The sequence below is a fragment of the Halichoerus grypus genome, chromosome 10, assembly GCF_964656455.1.
Source record: "Halichoerus grypus chromosome 10, mHalGry1.hap1.1, whole genome shotgun sequence".
NCBI lineage: Eukaryota > Metazoa > Chordata > Mammalia > Carnivora > Phocidae > Halichoerus > Halichoerus grypus.
The window spans coordinates 56,509,435-56,534,853 of record NC_135721.1 but is presented as its reverse complement, the minus strand read 5'-3'; the positions used below and the strand labels follow the sequence as shown (position 1 = coordinate 56,534,853).

Sequence of the window (25,419 nt, the reverse complement as noted above, 5' to 3'; positions counted from 1 at the left end):
ACCTTCCCTAGAGAAAACATGCAGTATCCAAATGACAAGAATGATCCCATGCAGCCCCTGCTCAGGAGAGCCCTAAGGATCACCGACCTTCATATATGAAGGGATCTTCACCATACAATCTAACAGCTTCATAAAAACAATGAGTAATCTAGTTGGTCCAAAGTATTTCAAAAATTAAGTGAAATAGGCCAATAAGAAATCTGTTTATATATTATAAAAAATTTTTATTTTATTTATTTATCCGACAGAGAGGCAGAGAGAGAGCACAAGTAGGCAGAGCAGCAGGCAGAGAGAGATGGAGAAGCAGACTCCCTGCTGAGCAGGGAGCCCAATACAGGGCTCGATCCCAGGACCCCAGGACCATGACCTGAGCCGAAGGCAGACACTTAACTGATTGAGTCACCCAGGCGCCCCTAAATATTATTAAAAAATTTTTAAAGCTCTATTTTTGGTGCAATTTCAAAACATGTATATTTAAATGTCTAAATTTCAATTTTATCTTAAATTTAGACATTATTGATAAAAAGCATTTAAAATATATATATATATGCCATTTACTTGAAAAGCTAATGTCAGAAACTGTCTTTAGTAAGACCAGATACAGCACATTTTTAAAGACTAGTTAAAATCATGTGACCTTTTAGACAGAGCCATTGTTCTTATATAAACAGCATATTTAGTAAGCAGTTTAGTGATAATTTTGAAAAACATCTGATAAGTGAAATAACATATAAACTTGCATTTTGCAATATGAAAATTATATTTCTTATAGTTAATTAGAAGACTAATAAAATTCTCATAAATGGCACCAACATCTCACAATAAGCTAATTTCGAACATACTAGTACAAACTAAAACATTGCCGTAAGGGAAATTTAGCAGGGTCTAGCACAATTACATAGGCAATTAACCTTTGACCTAGGAATCTCACTTCTTGATATCTGTCTCAAAGATACACTCAAAAATACAAAAAGAACATACATTCATTGCAGCACTGTTCATAACTGCAAAGGAATAGAAACCACACAAATGTTTACCAATGGGAGCTAGTTGACTATATTATAACAGACACTATACACTTTTAAAAGAATTGAGGAATACCAATGAATATACTATATACTGCTACACAGCAGTTTCTCAATCTTTTTTTTTTTCACTGTTGCCCCAAGTCCTTTTAGACATTTTTATTCCTAATCACCCCACACATATACTTAATATCACAAATATAGTGTATATCTGTTTATGTACCTTGGCCTTTTGGAGGGCCACAAGCCATTATAACATCCGATTTTTTTTCACCCTTCAAGAACCAATTCTTGTCCTATTGAGGCTATATATCTGTAGCCTCAATGGAGGCTATCACCTATCTTAGGTTGACAGCCCCCATTGAGAAGGCAGACTGTAGAGTGATCTCCAGGGTATACTGTAAAGGTGAAAACAGCAAGGCAGAGAAAAGTAATACAGTATACTAATGCTTATCTAAGATGAGGGACAGAGAGAGAGATGGCTGGATGGATGACGGGTAAATATAAATTAAAACTTTTTAAAATGGTGACTTATAGGGTAGGTAGGAAGGAAGGAACCAGAGAGAAGTTAAATTTCTTTGAATATCCTTTGTTTCAGAGATTTGACTTTGGAACCACTCAACTACTTAACATAGTTATAGCACAACATTGTATTTAAAAACTTCAACCCTTAAATATCAAAAGTGAATGAAACAAATGAATTTAACTGCACATCAAGTTAGCACCAAATGTATACAAAGAGGAATTATTTCAAGTAACTTTAAAACATAGAAATTTATCCATTTATCCCACAAGGCTATAGCTTGAGGAAAAGAAGAGAAAGAAATCCTCCATGTTTGCAGCAATAATACGTTAGTTCTGAGAGCACTCTATGTATACTGTGGGATACGGCAAATGAGTAATTATGTTAGGGTCATTAGGAGCCACGGTTTTCAGCCTGTATACATATATAAGATTAAAGAAGTAAAAACTTTATGGCCCTGAATTTAAATTGGAAATATCAATACAAACTCATATTTTTTCTTTAAAAAGGAAAACCTATTTTCTAGCTCTGTCCACTACAAAGGCCTAGAGATAATGACCAATCTAATAGCAAGGAACACCTCTGGTACCCAGACTGTAATTTCTAAATACCATTTCCTACTAAAAAAAAACTACTGCTCCTTAGAAAAATGGTGGATTACAAGTCTGAGACAGAAAATGTATAATATGAACATCTAATCATAACACAAAGTAAGAAAACTATCAATCAAAAGCTCCTGGAATCATGTAAAATGCCACAAAAATGAACTTGAGGAGGTTCCTACAAAAGACATAACAATCTGAATGTCGACAAAAATAAAAACAGCAAAAAACTTAAATACTTCCAATATATGTAAATTCACGTGTTTATAAAAATGTATTTTTTCAAAATCATCAGTTACCTTTGGAAGATGCTAGATTTTCAATTCGTTACTTTTGAAACTGCTAAATTAAAAAAAAGGAATCTAGATTTTATCCTGTCTCTCCTTGTAAGAACTGTCCTTAAGTGTTACCAAATTGTTATGGAGAAATATCACTTTACAGAACTATTCCAATTAATAAATAAGGAAGTATAGAATTAGAATATCATTATTACATGTAACCCATAATGAGATTATAAATCTAGGCAATGATCATCAAATGGCTGCTAATATCATAAAAAGAGAGACAACCAGATATATACCTCTTTTTTGGGGGGGGGGATTTGGAATTTGATCCTTTACTTAAATATAAATGCCTTAGTGAAATGTTACAATATCATCATCTCTTTTGCTGAGATAAAATAAGTATTTGTATTTTTTATTAGTTTCAGAGGTAGAATTTAGTGATTCATCAGTTGCATATAATACCCTCTGCTCATTATTATCAAGTGCCCTCCTTAAGCCCACTTAACACTGCCTACCCCCTCCCCTAGATATATGCCTCTTGGCTGAAATACACACCAGTATCTATTAGGTGCTCCTGCCAAAAAGTAAACCTTAAATCTAATCAAGCCTTTAAGTCTAACTACCAGTTTATAGAAAATATAGGCAAAAAAAAACCATGCTAAACCTGGGGATGCAGTCGGCAAAATCCAGACTGTGAAAAGCTTTATAAGATAAATACCTCAATTTCTTCAGTAAATATCTTGAAAGGGAGAAAATGAGAAGAATGGGGAAGTATATATCAAAAGGTATTGATATATATCAACCAAAAAAAAAAAGAAAGAAATGTATTAACCAATCACAATGTATAGAATTATTTGGATCCTGATTTCAATAAACACATTATAAAAAATAAATTTGAGACAAGAAAATTTGAAGGACTAGCTTTTTGAAAATATGAATATTATGTTTTAAAATATTTTTATCTTTCCAAGATACATAATGAAATATTTGCCCATGAAGTAGAATGATGTTTTGGATTTGTTTCAAAATAAACTAGGAGTAGGGCAGATAGAAAAGACAAAGTTGGCTGTGAGGTGATAACTCACAGGTGATACACGGTTTACCGAGCTTCATACAACTCTCTTCATATAATCTCCTATTTCTGTGTATATTTGAATTTTCAATAAGTTTTTTAAAAAGCAGCAACAGAGTAAGACATAAATCTACACATTACTTTAATGGTTCTCAATTGATTATTATGAAGATCATAGATTCCTTTTCAACACAGACTAAAGGTTAACACTCAGGTATATGTCACCTTCAGGTATGAATAGTCTTCAACAAATCCCAACAAAGAATTATGGTGAGAATCTAGATGACAATATCTACTGATGTTTGGACATCAGAATAATAAAACTGTCATTTTGGCATAACTTAAATGTGAGGTTCTATATGACTCAGATACTACATTAAATAACTCAGTAGCTTCATTTTACGTATTCTTAAATTAATTTTAAAGTCCAATAAATACAATAAAAAAAGAACAGATATAAATCTCAATACTAACACCAAATAGTATTTATTACGTAATCACAGGTATATGATAATATATAAAGATTTGTCTAAACAAATCCTTAAACAAAATTCCCAGAATTATAATGTTCTACAAGTCACCTATTTATCTTTATTTTTTTTACATTCTTGATGACTTTTGACAATAGATGCAATAATGGCCTGCACATTATTAACCACATCAAAAATATTTAATAGATAAATGTGCTAACAGTTTAAAATTATGTATACTAATAATCACATACTGTAATTTAGAGTGATAAATCTACTGAAACAAGTAACGAAAATACCACATTCTGAAAAAAGTATTTAGGTTCATTTATCTAGCTAAATAAGTTGGAACAATTCCAATACTTTCTACTCTGATATGTCTCAATGTGTACATTAATTCAGACCTTCTAGTAAGTTGTATGTTCACTACAATGACCGTTGTGCTGCTTTTATCAGAGAAACTGTACTGTAATACTAGTTTCATCAAATAGCAGCACATCGGCTTTTTGACTTTATCCCAGAGCATACAATGCAGATGTCTTCTTACTATATTGTTTTGAAGATCTAAATTATGGGAGATTATATCAGGATCAAAGATTATGTTACTTTTTTATAACTTCCAATAATAAAAATCCCTTAAGTGGAATCCCAAGGTGACCTCTGATGAACGAAACCATAATAAGCTGGAACTTACAATTAACTCTGTTTTCCACCTTTTCTCCCCCCAACCCCAGAAAAAAAGAAAAAAAAGTCTTATGACTAGAAAACAAACTAGTTTCATTAATTGTTATCAATTACTATGGTAGGTCCTGGCTCAGTGAACCTATAACTCAACTGCCAACTTATAACCCGATTGCCCACGATTTAACATCTACTGTACTATAAAATCAGCACTGATGTTCAGAGTGATTTTTTTGAGGTCCTATAAATCCTAAAGCGAATATATTAAAAAGCATACATAGCTCTTAGGTCAGATGAGACCTGGATTGAATCTCAACTCTACTGTTTTATAACTTGCTGTATGACTTGGAGCAAGTTATCTAATAAGACTTTCTATGCTTCAGTTTCCTTATCTATTAAAATGAGGATCAGATTACTTATCTTATAGAGGTTTTTTGGGGGGTGGAGGGGGCCAAATAACATATGCAACATACTTTGCACAGTACCTGGTACAGAGCGCCATTCAAAAGGTGTTCTTAGGTTTTATAGTGGTGGTGGTTATAGAATAATGGTGGTAGTAAGTAGTAAGGAAAAAAAAGTTAACAATAATGAAAACTGAAAGTTTCTACATAAACCTTTACAATAAGAAAGAGCAAGTAACACTATATCCCTGAATTTCAAAGTAACTGAAGATTTTCTATTTCAAAATCTGCAAGATACCAAGGTTCAGATATTTGTTAGGCCCACAGTGAGACTTCTGTATTACATCTGCACTTGAATGTCCTTACCTCAGCATCACAATTAAGATAGTGTGTATTGTAGGTCTCTTGCCTACTTATCAGCATTAGTGATGTAAACTGTGTTCTTAGTTTATTAAAATGATTATGCCCAATGCAGGGCTCGAGCCCAGGACCCCACTGGGATCATGACCTGAGCTGAAGGCAGACACTTAACTGACTGAGCCACCCAGGTGCCACCAATCTTTGATTTATTTCTCAGGGCTATCCTATTCAGAGGATAAAAGCACTCTATAGAATCAGCTCCCAATATTTATCAACATTCATGATATTAGTGAAATCAAGTGAAAGACAACTTCTGTCATTACAGAAGTCAATTTTTCTAAAGTAGTGACAAAATTAGTGTTTATTTTAAAAATATATTCCAGGGTCCCTGGGTGGCTCAGTCAGTTAAGCATCAGATTCTTGGTTTCAGCTCAGGTCATGATCTCAGGCTCGTGAGACTGAGCCCCACGTAGGGCTCTGCACTCAGCACAGAGTCTCTTTGTCCCTCTCCTTCCCCCTTCTGCCTCACCCCACTCTCTTTCTCTAATAAATAAATAAAATCTTTTAAAAAAATAAAAATAACCTGGGTGGTTCAGTTAGTTAAGCATCTGCCTTCAGCTCAGGTCATGATCCCAGGGTCCTGCATCAGGCTCCCTGCTTAGCGGGGTGTCTGCTTCTCTCCCTCTGCCCCTCTCCCCCCACCCCTGCTTGTGTGCTCTCTCAAATAAATCAAATCTTTTTAAAAAATTAAAAATTAAAAAAATAAAAATATATTCCATTCATTCAAAAAACAGAAATATTTAAAATTTCAGAGGTAAAAGGGAAACTAAAAATCATTTTGTCCATGCTAGGAAACCAAAGTAGGCTTCAAAGAACTATGATCCACCCAAAATTAATTGTAAAATTTTAGGTACAGGTATATTTTTATGGAAAGACGATCTAATCAACAGCTTTCAATGGATTCTCAAAGAGGCTTGTGACTCAAACTTTTTCTGTAGACATCCAAATCTAGATTAGGTTCCTCCCCTAAGGTTAGAGCTCCATAACAATCTGTACATTCATCATCATACAGTATTGCACTGTATGATGACAACACAGTCATTTCTGTCTCTTTCCTTCTACCAAATAAATTGTAAAAACAGAGTAGAGAGCATCTCTGCTTTGTTCATGACCATATTCCCAGTAATCTGCCTGGTGTCTGATATGTAAAGGTGATCAATAACCATTTCTTGAATGAATGAATCAATCATTTATGTCATTAAATTTGGGCCACCTTTTAAAAAATGCATTCTAAATAAATATTCCAATTACCTATCCTTAGTCAACAAGAATTTATAATTCAGTTAAATTTATTTTGAAGCTAACTTTTCCAGAATGTATTAAATATCTATTAAGTTACAGAACACATCTTCCATACAACTTCTTTATAGTCACTTAGTAGTATAAGGTTTGGATGGGTTTTCCAGGAGAGGGACTTCTACAAGGATATTGCAAGCCTGCTTAACTGAATGAAATTTTGATGGCCTGTACCTGGTTTATCTATAAATTAAACATTTTGACATGCTCTCACATAAAATAACTAAAACCCTGGGGCATGTGGTGGCTCAGTTGTTAAGTGTCTGCCTTTGGCTCAGGTCAGGATCCCAGGGTCCTGGGATCGAGCCCTGCACTGGGCTCCCTGCTCGGCGGGAAGCCTGCTTCTCCCTCTCCCACTCCCCCTGCTTTTGTTCCCTCTTTCGCTCTCTCTGTGTCAAATAAAAAAAATAAAAAATAACTAAAATGCTAATGTTAAAAATATTTTCAAAATAAGAACGTAGGAAAAACTGGGTGTTTTCCATCACCAAATGGAATTTTTTGCAATGTGATAAACACTGCAAATGAGAATTTTAATAATTATCGAATAATGATTGTTATATACAAATATAATAATTACATTATTAAATAATTATTTAATAATTATTAAATTTAAAACCTATCAAGAACTTTTAAAATGAACTTAATTTTAGATATACTGGTATTCCTTCCTGCACCTTGATCTACTAACTTGACACAAAACTATTTCAACATTTTGAAAATATTATTTTCAAAGTTGTGACTGGCCTTTCATTAGTACCATCTACCAGAAAATTTAATTTTGTTTCTCCATTCAAATGTTTCTGTAAATACTGGTCCTTACAGTTTTTGTATTGCTAAGACTAAAATATCACAATGATAACATTACTAAACAGATCAGTCTGTAAGAAAAAATATTCATGTAACTTACATACATTCACACTTCCCCAGCTAACATTATACACTAAAATTTATTCTTTAAAAACTTCTAACATTATTTCTAAAAGCTTACTTAAAGGACATACCGGAAGCTGTGAATGCCCTGAAGTTCCTGCTGTAGAACCTCTTGTGTTGTTGCTATTAAGTCCAATGCTCCAACAAATTCAGAAGTGGATAACAACACCTGTACTGTAGGCTGAGTCTGGTGTACAGTGGCCATTAACTTGAGTTTATTGTACACTTTAACACAATTGTTTCTGGTAAGTGCCAGTCTTAAAATGTGTAGTGATCCTTCACACATTACTTTATCAATCTGTGCAATTTTATCTCGAAGCATCTTTACAGCCTGGGAAGTTTTCTTGAGGTAGTCCTGCAATTCGTGTTGAGAGGTCATTGCATGAAAAAATGCTTCGGAACGTAGAGAGATCTGGTGAGCAATGTTTACTTCCACAATATCCAGATAATGGCTCAGCTTAAGAAGGAAAAAAAAAAATCATGGAGTATTATAAGATTACCTTCTTTGACTACCCAAATACTTTCTGAAAATGATACAGGATTTCTACATATATTTTAAATCCTATTGAATGAACTATCTGATTATGGGATTCTTGATATTGGGCATAATAAAATGGAAGGGAGATGAAAGGTTAATAAATGTAAGACAAAAGAGTAGACGAAGCCGATTTACCTTCTTCCTCTGCTCCTGCTATTACCGCCCTCCAAACACCAACTATTTTCTAGAAAGTAAGAGTACCCCACAATAATCTGAGATTATAATCTAGTTTCAGAAGTTCTAAAATCTGAGAGAGAATGATTTCCTTAATCCCCACACCAACACACATCACTCATCTGACTAAAAGTTTATTATAGTTACATTTATTGACCTCTTCCTTCTATATACCAGGCACTGGTATTTTATATACATAATTTTCTAGTTTTAACAATCTTAGAATACAGGTATTAGTATTCTTATTTTACAGATGAGGAAATTGAGGCTCAGAGACATTAAATACTTTGAATAAAGTCATGTGGTTAGTAAGTGGCAAAACTAAAATTTGAACCTAAGTCTGTCTGACCCAAAAACTGAAGCTCTTTCTACTCTACCACTCTGCCTCAAAAGAATCTGTGAATGACAGATTCATGATCCAGTCACAAATTATAGAAAATACTAGAATTCATTGGGATGTTTTTTCAAGGCTGCTTACTTTACATTTCAAAAATTATTCTTTTATCAATTTGTAAAACTCAGTTTATTTCCAATATATTTTCCTCTTAAAAGGTTGACAAATGCCTTAAAAGAGTTCACACATATTTTATTTGTAACACAACCAAGATTAATTCCTAGAGCAACATATATTAAATATGCTTTCTAATTTCAAATATGGACTCCTAAAACTTGATTTGCCTTTTCTTCCTTTCTAATTGCATATGCATTTTTTTGGGCTACATTATCTTTCCATTTCTCTCCCACTTTTTAAACTTTTAGATTCTTCAACCTATAGCTCAAACTTCAGGCATTATCTCTCAACATCTCTGAGTTCTTTCCCACTTTCCTCTTGTGATTGAGTTCTAGTTTCAAAGCATTGTGGTCTGAAAATATGCAGGGAATGATCCCAATCTTTTGGTACCAGTTGAGATCTGATTTGTGACCTAGGATGTGATCTATTGTGGAGAATGTTCCATGGGCACTAGAGAAGAATGTGCATTCTGTTGCTTTGGGATATAATGTTCTGAATATATCTGTGAAGTCCATTTGGTCCAGTGTGTCATTTAAAGTCTTTATTTCCTTGTTGATCTTTTGCTTAGATGATATGTCCATTTCAGTGAGGGGGGTGTTAAAGTCCCCTACTATTATTGTATTGTTGCCGATGTGTTTCTTTGATTTTGTTATTAATTGGCTTATATAATTGGCTGCTCCCATGTTAGGGGCATAGATATTTACAATTGTTAGATCTTGTTGGGTAGACCCTTTAAGTATGATACAGTGTCCTTCCTCATCTCTTATTATAGTCTTTTAAACCAAAAACTATAGTATTGTATTTTTAATACAATTTTTAATACAATACTGTATTTTTCAACTATCGTATTTTTGCTTCAAAATAATCATCCTTGCGATGTGGAAATAAGGAAAAATGGTACCTCAGCAAAAGTTGATTTTCCATGCTTCACTCATAAAGAATACAAAATTAGCCAATATATTGTTTGGGATAAATGTAAAGCAATTAATTGTGTTATCTAATACATCCTTTAAACTGAAATTCCATCAACTGCTATTTTAGATAAGAAGCACTCCAACAATTAGCTTTTCCTTTTTCACCAGCACAACTTGTTTTCCATTGAATGAAATGCTTTTACTTTATCAGTTAAGATTTGAAGGCAGTAACAATAAAAATGAAATTAAAATAGCCCTTACTAAATAACTAAATCAGAACCCACACAAAGGTACTACTTAACTAGAATACAGTTTTCTACATGGAAAGAGTAAAAAAGAAATTACCTTTTCTTGCAGCAACTTTGAGGAAGCTGCATCACGATTTCCTTTTCCACCAGCAGTATTAAAATGAGACCATGGTAAAACTGAATTAAAAGTTAAGGAATCGTCCAAGGCAAAATCTGGTTTCATAAAAATCTATTAAAAAATGTATTTTCCTCAATTAGATAAACATTTTTTTACATCCATTATCCCTTCAAACATCATAAGACCATTAAACAATGATTAACTTGGACCTGAAGCATAAACAGCAAAAGCAAGTGATGATACGTTGATTTACACAAAAATCTGTATAAAAAATGTATAAATAGTGTTTCATCAAGCTAAAAATACTCATGAAAGATAGAAAATTGTTTTTTGTCTTTACCAATGAAGGTGATCATTCCATTACTATGTAATCAAATTCACTAATGCAGTCCCACCAGGCACACACCAAAGGGAGATGGATATCTCTTATCCCCAAATTTCTATATTAGTTCCCACTGATAGTAGTTTTTAAAAAATGCCAAATATCAAATTCTCTATATTTATATTTCTACTTTCTCCTGCTTAAAATGCTTTCAAAATTAGTTTTGTAGATAGACATATACTAAGTTTTAAAACCAAAACAAATTCAATTCTATGAAAAGATCACTCTTTCCTTTACATACCACATCCATCTGGGCACTAAGTCCTACCCATTGTATTTTCTAAATAAGACTTGAATGCTCTCTCTCCTCTACATCTATAGCATTTCATCGGTGTAGCTCTTCATTATCTCTGGATTACAGTAAATGGCTATTTACTCATGTCCTTCCTCAATCTATTCCCTATACTGCTGTCAGATATACTTTTAAAATGCAAGTATAGGGGCACCTGGGTGGCTCAGTTGGTTAAGCGACTGCCTTCGGCTCAGGTCATGATCCTGGAGTCCCTGGATCGAGTCCCGCATCGGGCTCCCTGCTCGGCAGGGAGTCTGCTTCTCCCTCTGACCCTCCCCCCTCTCATGTGCTTGCTCTCTCTCATTCTCTCTCTCTCAAATGAATAAATAAAAAATCTTTTAAAAATAAATAAATAAATAAAATAAAATAAAATGCAAGTATAAATGAATTAACTTCTCTGTTTAAATCTCTCAATGGATTCCCATGACCTAAGGACCAAACTCTTTAGAATGGCATCAAAGGCCCTTCATTTTTTTTTAACTCCCTCACCAATTTGTATTTTGCCACTCCCACTATTTACAAGTTACATTCTAGCAATACTCAACTTCCATATCCTTTTGTGCTTAATTATCTTTGTACATGCTTTCGGCCTAAAATGCCTTTCCTGCCTATTTTCCTAGAGAATACCACCAAATCAAAAGGGCAAACATTATCTCTGTATGAACACTTACCCCATCTCTGAACACATCAATAGCCCCATCTCTGAACTTAGGTACATATGCCACATATATTTATGTATCTCATACTTCACAAAAATTATTTATTGAATATATGTATTGCCCCCTGGAGATCATATGTTCCTTTAAGACTGGATTTATAGCTAATTAATCTTTGTATCTCCAGTACCTAGCATAAGGCCTGAAACATGGTTTAACTTAATTTCTATGCTATATTTTATTATATTTACTGATTCATTTTATCTATATCCAAAAATTAGTATAAAGTGATAGGGAAAAACTAACTAGGGACATGAGTGTATTTTCTAGTCCCTGCTTTAGTATAATTAAAAGTACTGATTAATTCAATGAATATTTACTGATGATGTAACCCTTATGCTAGGCACGAAGGGGGAAACAAAGATAAATTATTACATAGGTCCTAATCCCAAGGATCTTTAGTCCAATGGATGTGATAAAATATATACATAAATATCTTAAAAGAAGAAGAGTGACAAATGCCTTAAAAAGAAGGCACAAGTCTACATAAAATACTATGGAAATTCAGCAAGGGGCCAATTATCTTCAGTTGGAAAGAAATGTATTCATGTAAAGTTGCCATTTAAGCAAGAGAATGTAAAGAAAGAATTAGATATGGGGAGTTGAGGGAAAGTCTTCCAGGCTAAAGGAACAGTACAAGTAAAGAACAGAGCCAGCAAAATAGTTTGGCTGAAGTAAAGAATGTGTAAAAATTAGTAAGCAAAAGTTGAGTGTGACTATGATGGAAATGAATAATCAAGGGCCTTAAATGACAGAGTTTGAATTTTATTTTGTAGGAATCAACTACTTTAAAAATGACTGCCTTTTTGTTTCTGTCTGTTGTCTTTCTAGGTCTTCTCACCTTAGAGAGCAGTTATCACAGACCTCTTTGAGAATCTAATTAATGCAATAGACTCTTTCCCCGGGGGGGGGAAGAAAACATCTATTACACATCTCTCTAAAATTTTTCATATAAAGGACATGTCTCTGAATATTTTGAAGGGGTAGTAACATCAATAAAATTCTTTCTCAGAATGGAGAGACTTGGGGCGCCTGGGTGGCTCAGTCGTTAAGCGTCTGCCTTCAGCTCAGGTCATGATCCCAGGGTCCTGGGATCAAGCCCCGCATCGGGCTCCCTGCTCAGCGGGAAGCCTGCTTCTCCCTCTCCCACTCTCCCTGCTTGTGTTCCCTCTCTCGCTGTTTCTCTCTCTGTCAAATAAACAAAATCTTTAAAAAAAAAAGAATGGAGAGACTTAAACATATTTGTAGATTTCAGTAATGAAGAAGAAATTGATGATGACAAAACAAAGAAGAAAAGTGATGCACAAAGTCCCAGAACAGGCAAAGTGGTTAAAGTGTAAGAAAGTCAAATGAAAGCTTCTTATAAGGCAAAACTAAAGATACTAAAGATTATTAAAAATTAAAGATATTAAGAAGCAGTATTCTCATTTATTAAGCTTTGTTACCTTAGGTACTTGCTCCAGATCTGTCCTGGATTTATCTATTAAAAAAAGGAAAAGAGAAAATATGATTTTTTTACACTTGTTTTCATTTTATTCCATAAAATATACTCACCAACTAGATCTCAGGTCCTTTCCAAAACTAACCTTCCTGGGTTGGACTCCATGCCTTCCTGCCTCTTCTGTGAGCGTGCTTCATCAAATACCCTGCCTCTGCCTCTTTCCATATCTTCAGCCTCTTCCCTTCTAATAGTTCCTCTCTGTGTGTATACATGCTCAGTTCTCTTCCATTAAAACAAACCAAAAAAAAAAAAAAAAAGATAAAGACAAAACCCAGGGCCTGGACTAGGCTGAGGCAAGGGAAGCCCTCCAGTACAAAACTTAAGGAAGCACTCATTCTCAGGTTATGCAAATGCGTCTCCTGCCTCATCTAGTGTTGACCATGCAAAAACATCCTTACACTCTGCTCTCTCAAAACCCTGTATCTCAAATCCTCAAGTCATATTCACAGTGGTAGTCTCCATTTCTTTCTCTTGTATTCACTCTTTAATATATAAGATTGTGTTTTCTGTAACCACCACTTCAAGTCTGAATGCCCTCCGTAAGAGATCCTAAATTGTGAAATCCACAGAAACTTCTCAGTGTGTAAACTGATCATTACCACCAACTGACTGGCCACCAAAACCTGTGCTTCAATCTCTAATGTATCTCTCAAATGCCTAAATTCCTCTCCATCTTCATTATAACTGCTATTGGGGCCACATGATTTCTCACTTGTATTACTGCAATGGCCTCCAACCGTCTCTTTGCCTCCAGTTTATCAACATCCTTAAATTTGTTTCCCACAACTGTTTTCACAGTGAAATGTATAATCATAAATCTGATGTCTGGTTAAAAATATTCTGTGGCTCTGTACAGCTTTTAGAAAAGAAAAATTCCTTAGCATGGCATACAAGGCTCTTCAGGATCTGACTCCCCTGCCTACTTCTTCAGCCTCACTTCTTACTCCCAGTAGAGCCAACATACTGAACTCTTGCAGTTCTTTGAACATGCTCTGTTCTCTTTTTTTTTTTAATTTTGACTCTATTGCTTTGCATACACTGTTCCTTCTTCCTGGAAGGCCTTTTCCCCACATAAATCTTTCTCAGCAGCTAGTTTAGAACACAGGCAATCATCAACTCTAGAAGTTTTCTAAGGCTTAACAAATTAGGAGCTCTATACCATCTTGCCACGCTGAACTTACTGCTTGATATACAGGGCTTCAATTGTTGGTTTATTTATGTAACCGTACTCAGGAGACTATCAGCTTCTTGATGACAAGTGCTCTTTGTTACTCATCTATTTTTAAACAAGAAGCAAAATACCAAGCACCCAGATGTTAAATAAATATTTGTTGAAATGAAGGATAACACTACAATGAGACCCACGGTTTTTCTCTTAAAAGCTTTTGGAAAAGATTATGATCATAGTCTATAAAAATTTCACTAAAAATAAAAATTATAGGTAGAACAACCATCAAAGTCCCAAAATCAAGATTTTGTTTGTTGATATTTATGCTATGCTACAAATATCACATATTTAATCTCCACATTGTCTACAAATAGCACATAGTCATACCATGAGTATATAAGAGAGTCCTGTCAAAGGTATCTTTAGGAGGACAAATATTCTTGCACCTCTCATGTATCTTCTCTCTCTATAAAAAGACAAATAACAAAATCAATGCTATGTAGCAATATGAATATTCAAATCATCAAAATGTTTCACAAAAGAATATACCAAATTAGTTCTACAATTTTTAATGTGAAATCACTAGCCTCTTGAATTTAAACACAAATAAGTATGTTTAATAAACCAATACAAGCTCTATGAACATCTATATGCTTATACTCATCCCATTTTACATAATTATAGTAAAATCTCCATAATTTTAGCATGAAGTGGGAATGCAAATAAAAAATCCTTATTTATAGAACAGAAATCAATTGAAAATAGTTTTTTAAAACAAGAAAATGTGAAAACCTATATACCTAAGACAGGTTATTAGTTGATACTGAGTCAAGAAAGAAAGAAAGAAAAAACCCTACACTGATTTCAGATTAGATGGTCACTAACAACAATTTTATCTTTTCAGAGATACCATAAATAGGACACACAGGGAAAATGGAGTATGGAAAGGAAAAAACACTGAGCTAGTAGTGTTCAGAGTTCTAATAGCAACTGTGGCAGGAACTACAGGATTGTCTTCCAACATGGCTGTACCATTTTGCAGTCATACCCACAATGAATAAGAGTTCCTATCAGTCCACATTCTTGCCAGCATTTGGTGCCGTCAGTGTTCTGAATGTTTGTAATTCTGATACATAACAACATCTCATTGTTGTTTTAATTTGCAATTCCCTAATGACGTATAATGTTAAGCATCTTTTCCTATGCTTATTTGCCAGCTGAATGTCTTCCTTCATGAGATGCCTGTTCATGTCTTTTGTGCATTTTTTTATTATGGCAAATACATATAACATATATGCCTTTAAACTTACCACTTAAAACTCTTAGTGATGTTGACTATCATTCCATATACTTACTGGTCATTTTTACATCTTCTTTGGAAAAATGTCCACTCAAGTCCTTTTCCCATTTTTTAGTTGTGCTGTTCTTACTGTTGAGTTTTAAGAGTTATTTGTATATTTTGGATACCAATCCTTTATCATACAGTGTCTAGCCTGTATACATTCTTTTATTAGTGTCTTTCACAGAGAAGTTTTTAATTTTAACCAAGTCCAACTTCTCAATTTTTTGTTTCATGGATTGTGCCTTTGATGCCATTATCTAAAAAATTATCACCAAACTCAAAGTCATGTATTTTCTCCTATGTGATCTTCTAGTTTTACAATTTTGCATTTTACATTTAGAGCTACAATTCATTTTGTGCTAATTTCTGTGAAAGGTATGGGTAGTCTGTATCTAGATTCTTTTTTCTTCCCTTTTTTTTGGGGGGGGGGCAGGTATATGTCTAGTTGTTCCTGTACCATTTACTCAAAAGACTACTCAGTAGTCTTTTGTACCTTTGTCAAAAATCAGTTGACTATATTTGTGTGGGTCTATTTCTGAGCTATTTTGTTGCTTTGATCTATATGTTGTCTATTCTTTCACCAATACCACACTGTCTATAGTACTATAACCTCACAGTAAGTCTTAAAGTCAATTAGTTGTCAGTCCTGCAACTTTGTTCTTCAATACTTTGTTGGCTATTCTCTTTTCCCTTCCTATATAAACTCTGGAATCAGTTTCTTGTATCTACAAAACAAATTGCTGGATTTTAACTGGGATTGTGTTGAATCTATAGACCAAGCTGGGAAGAACAGACATGTTGACAATATTGAATCTTCCTATTTACATACATGGAATCTCTCTCCATTTACTTGGATCTTCACCAATTCCTTTCATCAGTTTTGTAGTTATCCTCATATAGATCTTGCACATATTTGGGTAGATTTATACCTAAGTATTTTATTTTCTTTGGTGCTAATGTAGATGGTGCTGTGTTAACTTCAAATTCTAATTGTACATCACTAGCATACAAGAAAGCAATTCACTTTTCTAATATTAACCTTGTATCCTGCAATCTGGTTATAACTGCTTATTAGTTCCAGAAGCTTCTTTTCTGATTCTTTGGGATTTTCTACATAGACAATCATGATATCTGTGAATAAAGACAGTTTTATTTCTTCCTTCCCAGTGTATATACCTTTTATTTTCTTTTCTTGTCTCATTGCATAGTTAGGGTTTCCAGTATGATGTTCAAAAGGAGTGGTGAGAAGGGACATCCTTATCTTGTTCCTGATCTTAGTGGGAAAGCATCTATCTTCTCATAGTTGCAGGGTTTTTGTAGATGTTCTTTATCAAGTTGAACTTTCCCTATATTCCTAGCTTGCTGCGAGCTTTTATCATGAATGGGTACTGAGTTTTGTCAAATGTTTTCTCTATATCTACTGATATGAACATTATGATTTTTTCTTCTTTATCTTGTTAATGTATGGATTACACAAATTGCTTTTTGAATATTGGATCAGCCTTGCATAACTGGAATAAATCCCACTTAGTTATGGTACAGAATTCTTTTCATACATTATTGGGTTTGATTTTCTAATATTTTGTTAAGGATTTTTGCATCCATGTCCATGAGAGATAATAGTCTGTAGTTTTCCTTTTTCATAATGTCTTTGTCTAATTTCAATATTAGGTTAATGCTGCCTAAGAATAAGTTAGAAAGTATCCCCTTTGCTTCTATTTTCTGGAAAAGATCATAAAGAACTGGTATAACTTCTTGACTAAATGGCTGGTATAATTCACCAGTGAACCCATCTGGCCCTAGTGTTTTCTATTTCGAAAGGTTATTATTGATTCAATTTAATATGTATAGTTTTATTTGGACTGTCTATTTCTCATGTGTAAGTTTTGGGATTATGTCTTCCAAGGAATTGATCTATTTCATCTAGGTTACAGAATTTGTGGGCATAGAGTTGTTCGTAATATTCTTTTATTATCTTTTTAATGTCCATGAGATCATTAGTGATGTGCCCTCTTTCATTTCTAATATTAGTAATTTAAGCCTTCTTTTTTGACCTTGCTAGACAGTTACCAATTTTATTGATCTTCTCAAAGAAGATCTCAATTTCACTGATTTCTGGTCTCATTTTTATTATTTCTTTTTTTCTGTTTTTTGTTTTGTTTTGTTTAGTATGGTTGACACACAATGTTACATTAGTTTCGGGTACACAACACAACAAGAATGATTCACATTCTACTTACTTTGGATTTAATTTGTTCTTTTTCTGGCCTCCTGTGGTGAAAACTTAGATTATTAATTTTAGATTTTTTTCTTTCCTAATATATGCATTCAATGCTATTAAATTTCCCTCTAAGCAATACTTTCACTAACCCACACATTTTGATAAGTTTCTGCCAACATTTCCTTAAGCTCACTGATTCTTTCCTCTGCCATTTCAAGTCTATTGATGAATCCATCAAAAGCATTCTTCATTCGTTAGTGTTTATTTCTTCTATTTCTATTTTTGATTCTTTCTTATAGTTTCCATCTCTCTGCTTACATTACCCATCTATTCTTGCATGTTGTCTACCTTTTCCATTGGAGCCCTTAGCATACTAACCATAGTTATTTTAAATTCCCAGTCTGATAATTCCAAAAATGTTGCCATCTGAGTCTCATTCTACTACTTGCTCTCTTTAAACTGTGGGGGGGGGGGGGGAGGTTCTTCTTGTTTTAATATTTATTGAACCTTTTCTTGTTCCATGCCAGATATGATGTACTGGATAAAAGGAACTGAGGTAAACAGGTATTTAGTGTGAGGTTTTATATTTATCTGGCTAGGCATTAGACTGTATTTATTGTTTGCTGTAGCTGTAGGTGTTAGAGGCTAAAATTTCCTCTGGTGTCCTTGTTTTTGTCTCTTTTGCTGTCTTTACAAACTTCTTAAATAGTCTGAGACATGCAGTTTTTTCACAGTTGTATTCCCTTATTATTATACAGGTGCCCTATTTATATGGTGGTAAAATGTGGGAGGAGGGGAATCATTCCACAGACCTGTGATTAGGTTGTTGTCTTTTAGTGAGTTTGTGCCCCTGTCCTGTGACCTTCAAAAAGTTTCTAAGTTGTTGATTTTGTTTGTTCAGATTTTTTCTTTCGAAGAGTAGAAGCTTCCAGGTTCCCTACATGCTGAACCAGAAGTATTTTAAGTATTTTTAACTTTTTAAGAAACCACTAAACTGTTTTCCAAAAAGGTTGTACCACTTTAAATTCCCACCAACAGTGTATGAGAGTTCTAGTTCACCACCAGGGCTGACAATGGGGTAAGGCAAGCAAGCAGCCACAATATTTAAGACAGCACCTATTCTTAGATCCTGGTGCCCTTCACATTTTACACCTTGGGCACTTCATTGGCCTCATCCTAGTACTGGCCCCATCCTTCACATCCTCAACAATTGAAAGAATATGTGTAGACATGCTATTGTTTTTTCCTTAAATATTTGGTAGAAATCAATAGTGATGCCATGTGGACCTGAGTTTTCTTCTTGGTAAGCTGTTTAACATCAATTTCTTTAATAACTAAAAGGCTATTCAAATTATCTATTTCTTCCTGAGAGAGATTTGGTAATTTGTGTCATTCAAGGAATTCGTCAGTTCATCTAACTTGCTGAATTTATTGGCATAAAGTTGTTCATAATATTTCATTATTAGTCTTTTAATTTCTGTAGAATCTGTAGTGATGTCATCACTCTCATTCTTATCATTGGTGATTATGTCTTTTTTCTTCCTGAATCAGTATTGCTAACAATTTGTCCATTTTATTGATCTTCTCAAAGAATCACTTTTAGGTTTCACTGATTTTTCTCTACTGTTTCTCTATTTTCTATTTCACTGATTTTGACTTTGATGTTTCTTTCTTCTGTTTATTTTGTTTTAAATTTGTTCTTTTTGTAGCTTTTTAAGGTGAAAGTTGAGGTCACTGATTTGAAACTATTCTTCTTTTCTAATATATGCATTTACTGCTATAAATTATTCCCTAAGTACTGCTTGAGCAGCATGCCATAAATCCCAATATGTCGTGTTTGCATTTCCATTTAGTTCAAACGTGGGGGTTAGGGAGACACCAACACCCCATAATCAAAAATCCAAGTATAACTTTTGACTCCCCAAACACTTAACTACTAATGGCCTACTGTGGACTGGAAGCCTGAACAGTAAAATAAACAATTAACACATATTTTGTATATTATACATATTACATACTATATTCTTAAAGTAAGCTAGAGAAAAGAAAATAATATTAAGGAAATCATAAGGAAGAGAAAATACATTTGCAGTACTATAACTGTATTTATTGAAAAAAATCCGCATATAAGTAGATCTGTGTGGTTCAAACCCACGTTGTTCAAGGGTCAATGGTTCTAATTTCCTTTTCTTCTTTTTGTTTTTGGAGCTCAAAGTGGGGCTTGAACTCATGATCAAGACCTGAGCTGAGATTAAGAGTCAGACACTTAACCGACTGAGCCACCCAGGTGCCTCTCCTTTTCCTCCTTGACCCACATTTTATTTAGAAGTATAAATTTTGGTTTCCAAATATTTCCGGATTTCCCACACACTTTGCTGTTAATAATTTCTAATTTAATTCTATTGTGGTCAGAAAATATACTTTGTATGACTTGAAGCCTTTTAAATGTATTAAACATTTGTTTTATGGCCCAGGTTGTAGTCTAGCTTGATAAATGTTCCATGAGCACTTCAGGAAAAAATGTATTCTTCTGTGTTGGGTGGAATGTTCTTTCAATGTGTTCTTTCAAGTTAAGTTGGGTTAACTGACAGTGCTGTTTAAGTCTACCATATATTCACTGGTTTTCTATTTGCTTGTTCTATTGTTTATTGAGAGACAAGTATTGAAATCTCCAACCATAATTGTGAATTCATTTATTCCCTCCATAAAGTTCCCAGTTTTTGCTTCATGCATTTTGAAGCTCTGTTTTTACAGACATAAATGTTTAGAAATACTAATCTTCTTGATTAACTTAACACTTTTATCATTATAAAATAAACTTCTTTAGTAACAGTTTTTGCTCTGAAATCTACTTTGATACTAATATAGTCATTCCAGCTTTCTTTTGACTGGTGTCAGCCTGGTGTATCTTTTTCCATCCTTTTAAGTGTTTTGTGTCTCTGTATTTAAAGTGCATGTCTTATAGATAGCATACAGCTGGGCCTTGCTTCTTCATCCAATCTCACAATCTCTAACTTGTAATTGGGGTGCTTAAACATTTACATTTAATGTACTAATAGGGTTAGGTTTAAGTCTATCATCCTGATGTTTATTTTTTTTGGTCTCATCTATTCTTTGCTCCTTTTTTTATCCCTTTTCTATCTTTGTTTAGATTGAGAATTTTTTTTTATTTCATGTTATCTCTTCTGTTGGCTTTTTAGCTATAATTGTTATTTTAGTGGTTGCTTTAGGGTTTATTGCTTATAACCCTTGTTAGAAATATAAGCTTTATAATGGAGGGAATTGGTATATTTTGGTCTCTCTTGTATCCCTAGTGTTTCGAACAGTGCCTGGCACATGGAAGGCATTCAATAAATATTTGATCAATAAATGGATAAATGGAAAAGCCAAATTGTAGGTTATGAGGCATAAGATTAGAAAAAGAAAGTATACTAAAGCTCATTTACCTAAACATCCAGACAGATGTGATTACTGAAAACAGAATACAAAAACTCTAGACTGCATATAACAATATACATTATATAAAAGTAAATAATATTTACAGGTTCTGTACAAAAATATTAGGTAGTACTAAAAATGAACCAAATACTGCATAGTACCAATGCCAATAATATTTCCTATTTCCAAATCATAAAAGAACAAAGTAATCAAGTGAAACAAAGTTAGCTAAATGCAAATTAGGTTTGCTAATGAAAAAAGTATAAAAAGGGATATTATAAAAACATAAATAATTATCCCCTATACAAATTTCCAGATGTAATATAAAGCATGGTCATTATAGTTAATAATACTGTATTGAATATTTGAAAGTTGTGAGAATAGATTTTAAAAATCCTCATCACAGGAAAAAAAAATTTTTGTTAAGTATGTATGGTGATGGATGTTAACTAGCCTTATTATGGTGATCATTTTGCAATATATATATAAATATCAAATAATTATGTTGTACACCTGAAATTATGTCAATTACACCTCAGTAAAGAAAAAAATTTTAATATCCCCTTTAAAAATGAGTTTTTTAAGGACCAAAATGGTAACCAAAATTATATTGATAATACTCACTAAAAATCAATAACAAGCCTTCTTAAACTAAGCAATACATTCAGTTCTTGCTCAGAACTGAGTTTAGAGCAAAATATTATGTCTAAAGATATTAAGACTATCTACTAAAGCTAGCATGCTCTATAAATTTTCTGTGGTAAATGAGAGACACAGAAACAGTTCTACTCTGCTCATTTCTTAAACCTCACAAACCATCTGGGTTTTATTGGCCTAACTGAACAATTTTCTCCTTGGTAGGTAGGGTGGATTTCATGAGGAATCTTAGCACTACTAGTAAAGTGCAATTCCAAAAAATCACTACAGTAAGAGAAATATATTTACATATATCTAAGAAATGAATTAAATACAACCCAGGACAGTAGAATGTATATAGACAGAAAAGAATACTATAGCCTCATCAAAGACTATTGGTCAAAAATCTACAATAAATCAAACTAAAGATCTTTCTATTCCTTTTGATTAGGTATTACCTGAGAGATTTCCTGTTGATAAACTGTAAAATGTTCCTTGCTGATCTGTGGGAGGTAGAACGAAGGTATGACTTCAGTGTCCACAAAGTCCAATCCCCATGTTTTTGTGAAGAAGTCAGATTCTCTTTTTGCTAATCTAGGATCATTTAATGCTGCTGGAAGGTTTACTTTGGAATGATATATAGTCCATCTATGTTGATCTGTAACTAGAGATGGGGCAACACATAAACTATTTGAATCACCTGCAAAAAGTAAACAAGAGAACTCTGTAGACTAAGTTCTACATTTGAAAGTACATCCTAGAAAATTAAAAATGCTTAGCTTCTACTCTATACAGAGGAGAAACAACTTTTCTGTATAAACATTTTAACGAAAATCAATCTGATTAATAACCTTCAGCTTTCAGCATCAATTGCCAAGGGAAGGAAAAACATAAATAAAATAAAGAATATGCAAAATTTGAGAGTTATAGTTGCAGTGTGGGGTGGATGGTAAAGAAAGTCTTTCATTAATTCCTTTCCTTAATGTACAATTTCTCTTTCCTTTTTCAACATCAAAATTCTTCTTCCTTTCTATTATATATCTTCTATCCTTTAATACTCCAGATTTTTCACAAATACCTTTTTTCTCTTGTATTAAGGCAGACATGCCAGGTTCTAATACCCTTTGTTTGGCTTATAAACAGATGACAGAAATGCTGCTGTGGCATCAACCATAGAGGAAAGAAAAATATATAGTCAATTCTTGTTATTCATGGTAGTTTTGTTCTATAAAGTCACTGTAACAATTAGCAAATACTGAACCACCGTTCCTAGGGGAAATACAGGGTTAGGTACCTTCAAGCCCCTGGTCACAACATTTTCATCAACCGACCAATACATAATCTTACTTTGTGTATGTATCTGTTTAAAGACACCTTATTAAATATATACTGTTCATTCATTAACACTGAACTCATGGCTTACACCACTATAACTCATAACTCATACCTGAATGAATTTTCTTCATAAGACACATACATTGCCGTCTTTTTGTACTTAGAAACACTAGAAAGCTCTCCAGCACTACATTTGGGAGACATTTTAAACAGCAATATCACCAATAAAAATCTCAAAAATGCAAAAAATGTGGCACTAAATAGACCACAGAAAGGACACTTGTTTAGAGCATGAGAGCTAAAACAAGAAGGCAGAGCGTTGTCTTGTTCAACCTTAGCTAGGGACATGTGCATCAGGCAATTCAAATTTTTCATTCCTCTGCATATGGCTGCAAATGACCACAAAAGTACCACAAGTATTGATTTTGGAGTTACAAATAAGTTTTAGGGAGTAGGCAAATTTGCAAACATGGAATTCATAAATAATGAGGCTTTACTATACTGTGTCTAACTAAAAAGCTTTAAATCAGTAGTTTCATTTTCAAAACTTTTTTTTTTCAGTTTAGCAAGTAACTTCTTCTATGGAAATGCATGAAAAGAACTATATTCCAATTTCCTAATCAACTTACTTCCAAATTACCTCTTTAGTTTAACACTGTAAAATTTACTCTTTCAGATACAGCTGACCTTTGAACAACGGAAGGGTTAGAGACACAGACCCTCCCCTCCCTGTGAAGTCAAAAATCCACATATTTAAACTCTCCCCAAACGTTACTAATAGCCTACTATTGACTAGAAGCCCTTCCAAAAACTCAGTCAATTAACACATATTCTGTATGTTATATATATTATATACTGCATTCTTACATGAAAGTAAGCTAGAGGAAAGAAAATGTTACTAAGAAAACCATAAGGAAGAGAAAATACATTTATAGTACTGTATTTATTTTAAAAAAAAAAAAAGCTGCATATAAGTGGGCCCATGCAGTTCAAACCCATGTTGTTCAAGGGTCAAATGTATATGGAACTGACTACTCATTTAAAGATAATACAAATCCTCAGTAAAAATCCTCAACAACAACAACAACAAAAAAGGCATTACCTGTGGGTTCCTTGGGACATACATCTGGCAGTGACTGCACAGGTCGAATGTGTTTTGTTGGGTCTACCTCTTTTTTAAAGAAAACATCACTGCTGCTTCCTTGAGGCACTGGTGAAGAACTGTGGCTTGAAGCCATTGCATAAAATCACCACTCAACTGAAAACAAGTAACAGGTAATAATCAAGCATTTAACCCAAATCAAAATTCATCTATAAGTATTATGTATGCCTCAAACTTCCTTTGAAAAAGACACCTTATCCAAAATCCCTCAAGGTGTAAGTACACAATTTGAATACTCACTATTAACTGTAAGAGTCACTCATAATATTTAGTTTACTAAGAAAGTTATTTGTCCTTGTTTGAAAAGTATTCTCCCCGAAGTGAAATATCCTTAGTCTTTTATCCAAAGTGGAAATAGATACCAAAGCTGTAACCAATATATATTAAAGATGAAAACATCTATTCATTCAACAAGTATACAGTAATTATGCATTATAGCAAAATGGATAAGTGAATGGGCTTTTGAAGTCTGACTGCCTGGGTTCTTCACTTACCAGCAGTATAATCTTAAGGAAATTTACTTAACCTTTGTGTGCCTTACCTCATCTGTAAAAACGGAGAAGAGATCCCATTTCATAAACATTTTGTAAGATTAAATGGAAGGGATATATGTAAAGCATTTAAAACAATGCTCATCTCAAAGTTAGTGTTCATAAATGTTAGTTATCATTATGATTATTATTACTATGTGGACTGTCACTATATTAAATGATTATAAAAAAAGTAGGATTCTTCAAGGTGCCTACAATTACATTAAGTAATCAAAACAATCCAAACACTAAGGAAAACACAAGTTAACCTATGTCTACATTTTTTAGTAAGTCCTGAAAGAATTTGTGGGGCAAAACAACATAATATAGGCTACAGTGTCAGGTAAAACTTTACAAATGAAGCAGTACATAACCTGGATACTGAAGAACATGTATTATCCTATTATTGGAGGGTAGATAATATTATGCTGCAGAGTATATCTATCAAATAGCAGGTATTCAATAAACATTTTGCAACAAAGGAATAAA

At 33.5% G+C, this 25,419-nt stretch overlaps 1 protein-coding gene across 7 annotated transcripts in view; it reads right to left on the bottom strand.

Annotated features, from left to right (window-relative positions):
* VPS54 (VPS54 subunit of GARP complex) overlaps positions 1–25,419 on the bottom strand; it is a 93,828-nt gene that overhangs the window by 48,064 nt on the left and 20,345 nt on the right. For 5 of the 7 annotated variants that reach the window (XR_004913063.2, XM_078056476.1, XM_036079096.2 and 2 more), the window contains 6 exons: positions 24,341–24,496; positions 22,362–22,603; positions 14,654–14,732; positions 13,043–13,077; positions 10,187–10,318; positions 7,776–8,161 (listed from right to left, as the gene is read on the bottom strand). Coding sequence is in view for 6 of the 7 variants with exons in the window: in XM_078056476.1 (XP_077912602.1) it covers positions 7,776–8,161; positions 10,187–10,318; positions 13,043–13,077; positions 14,654–14,732; positions 22,362–22,603; positions 24,341–24,476 (1,010 nt within the window). In the remaining variant the exon portion in view is untranslated. Of the gene's footprint in view, positions 1–7,775; positions 8,162–10,186; positions 10,319–13,042; positions 13,078–13,183; positions 13,321–14,653; positions 14,733–22,361; positions 22,604–24,340; positions 24,497–25,419 lie in introns of those variants that run through there. The other 2 variants (XM_036079101.2, XM_078056477.1) reach the window with 2 other exon arrangements.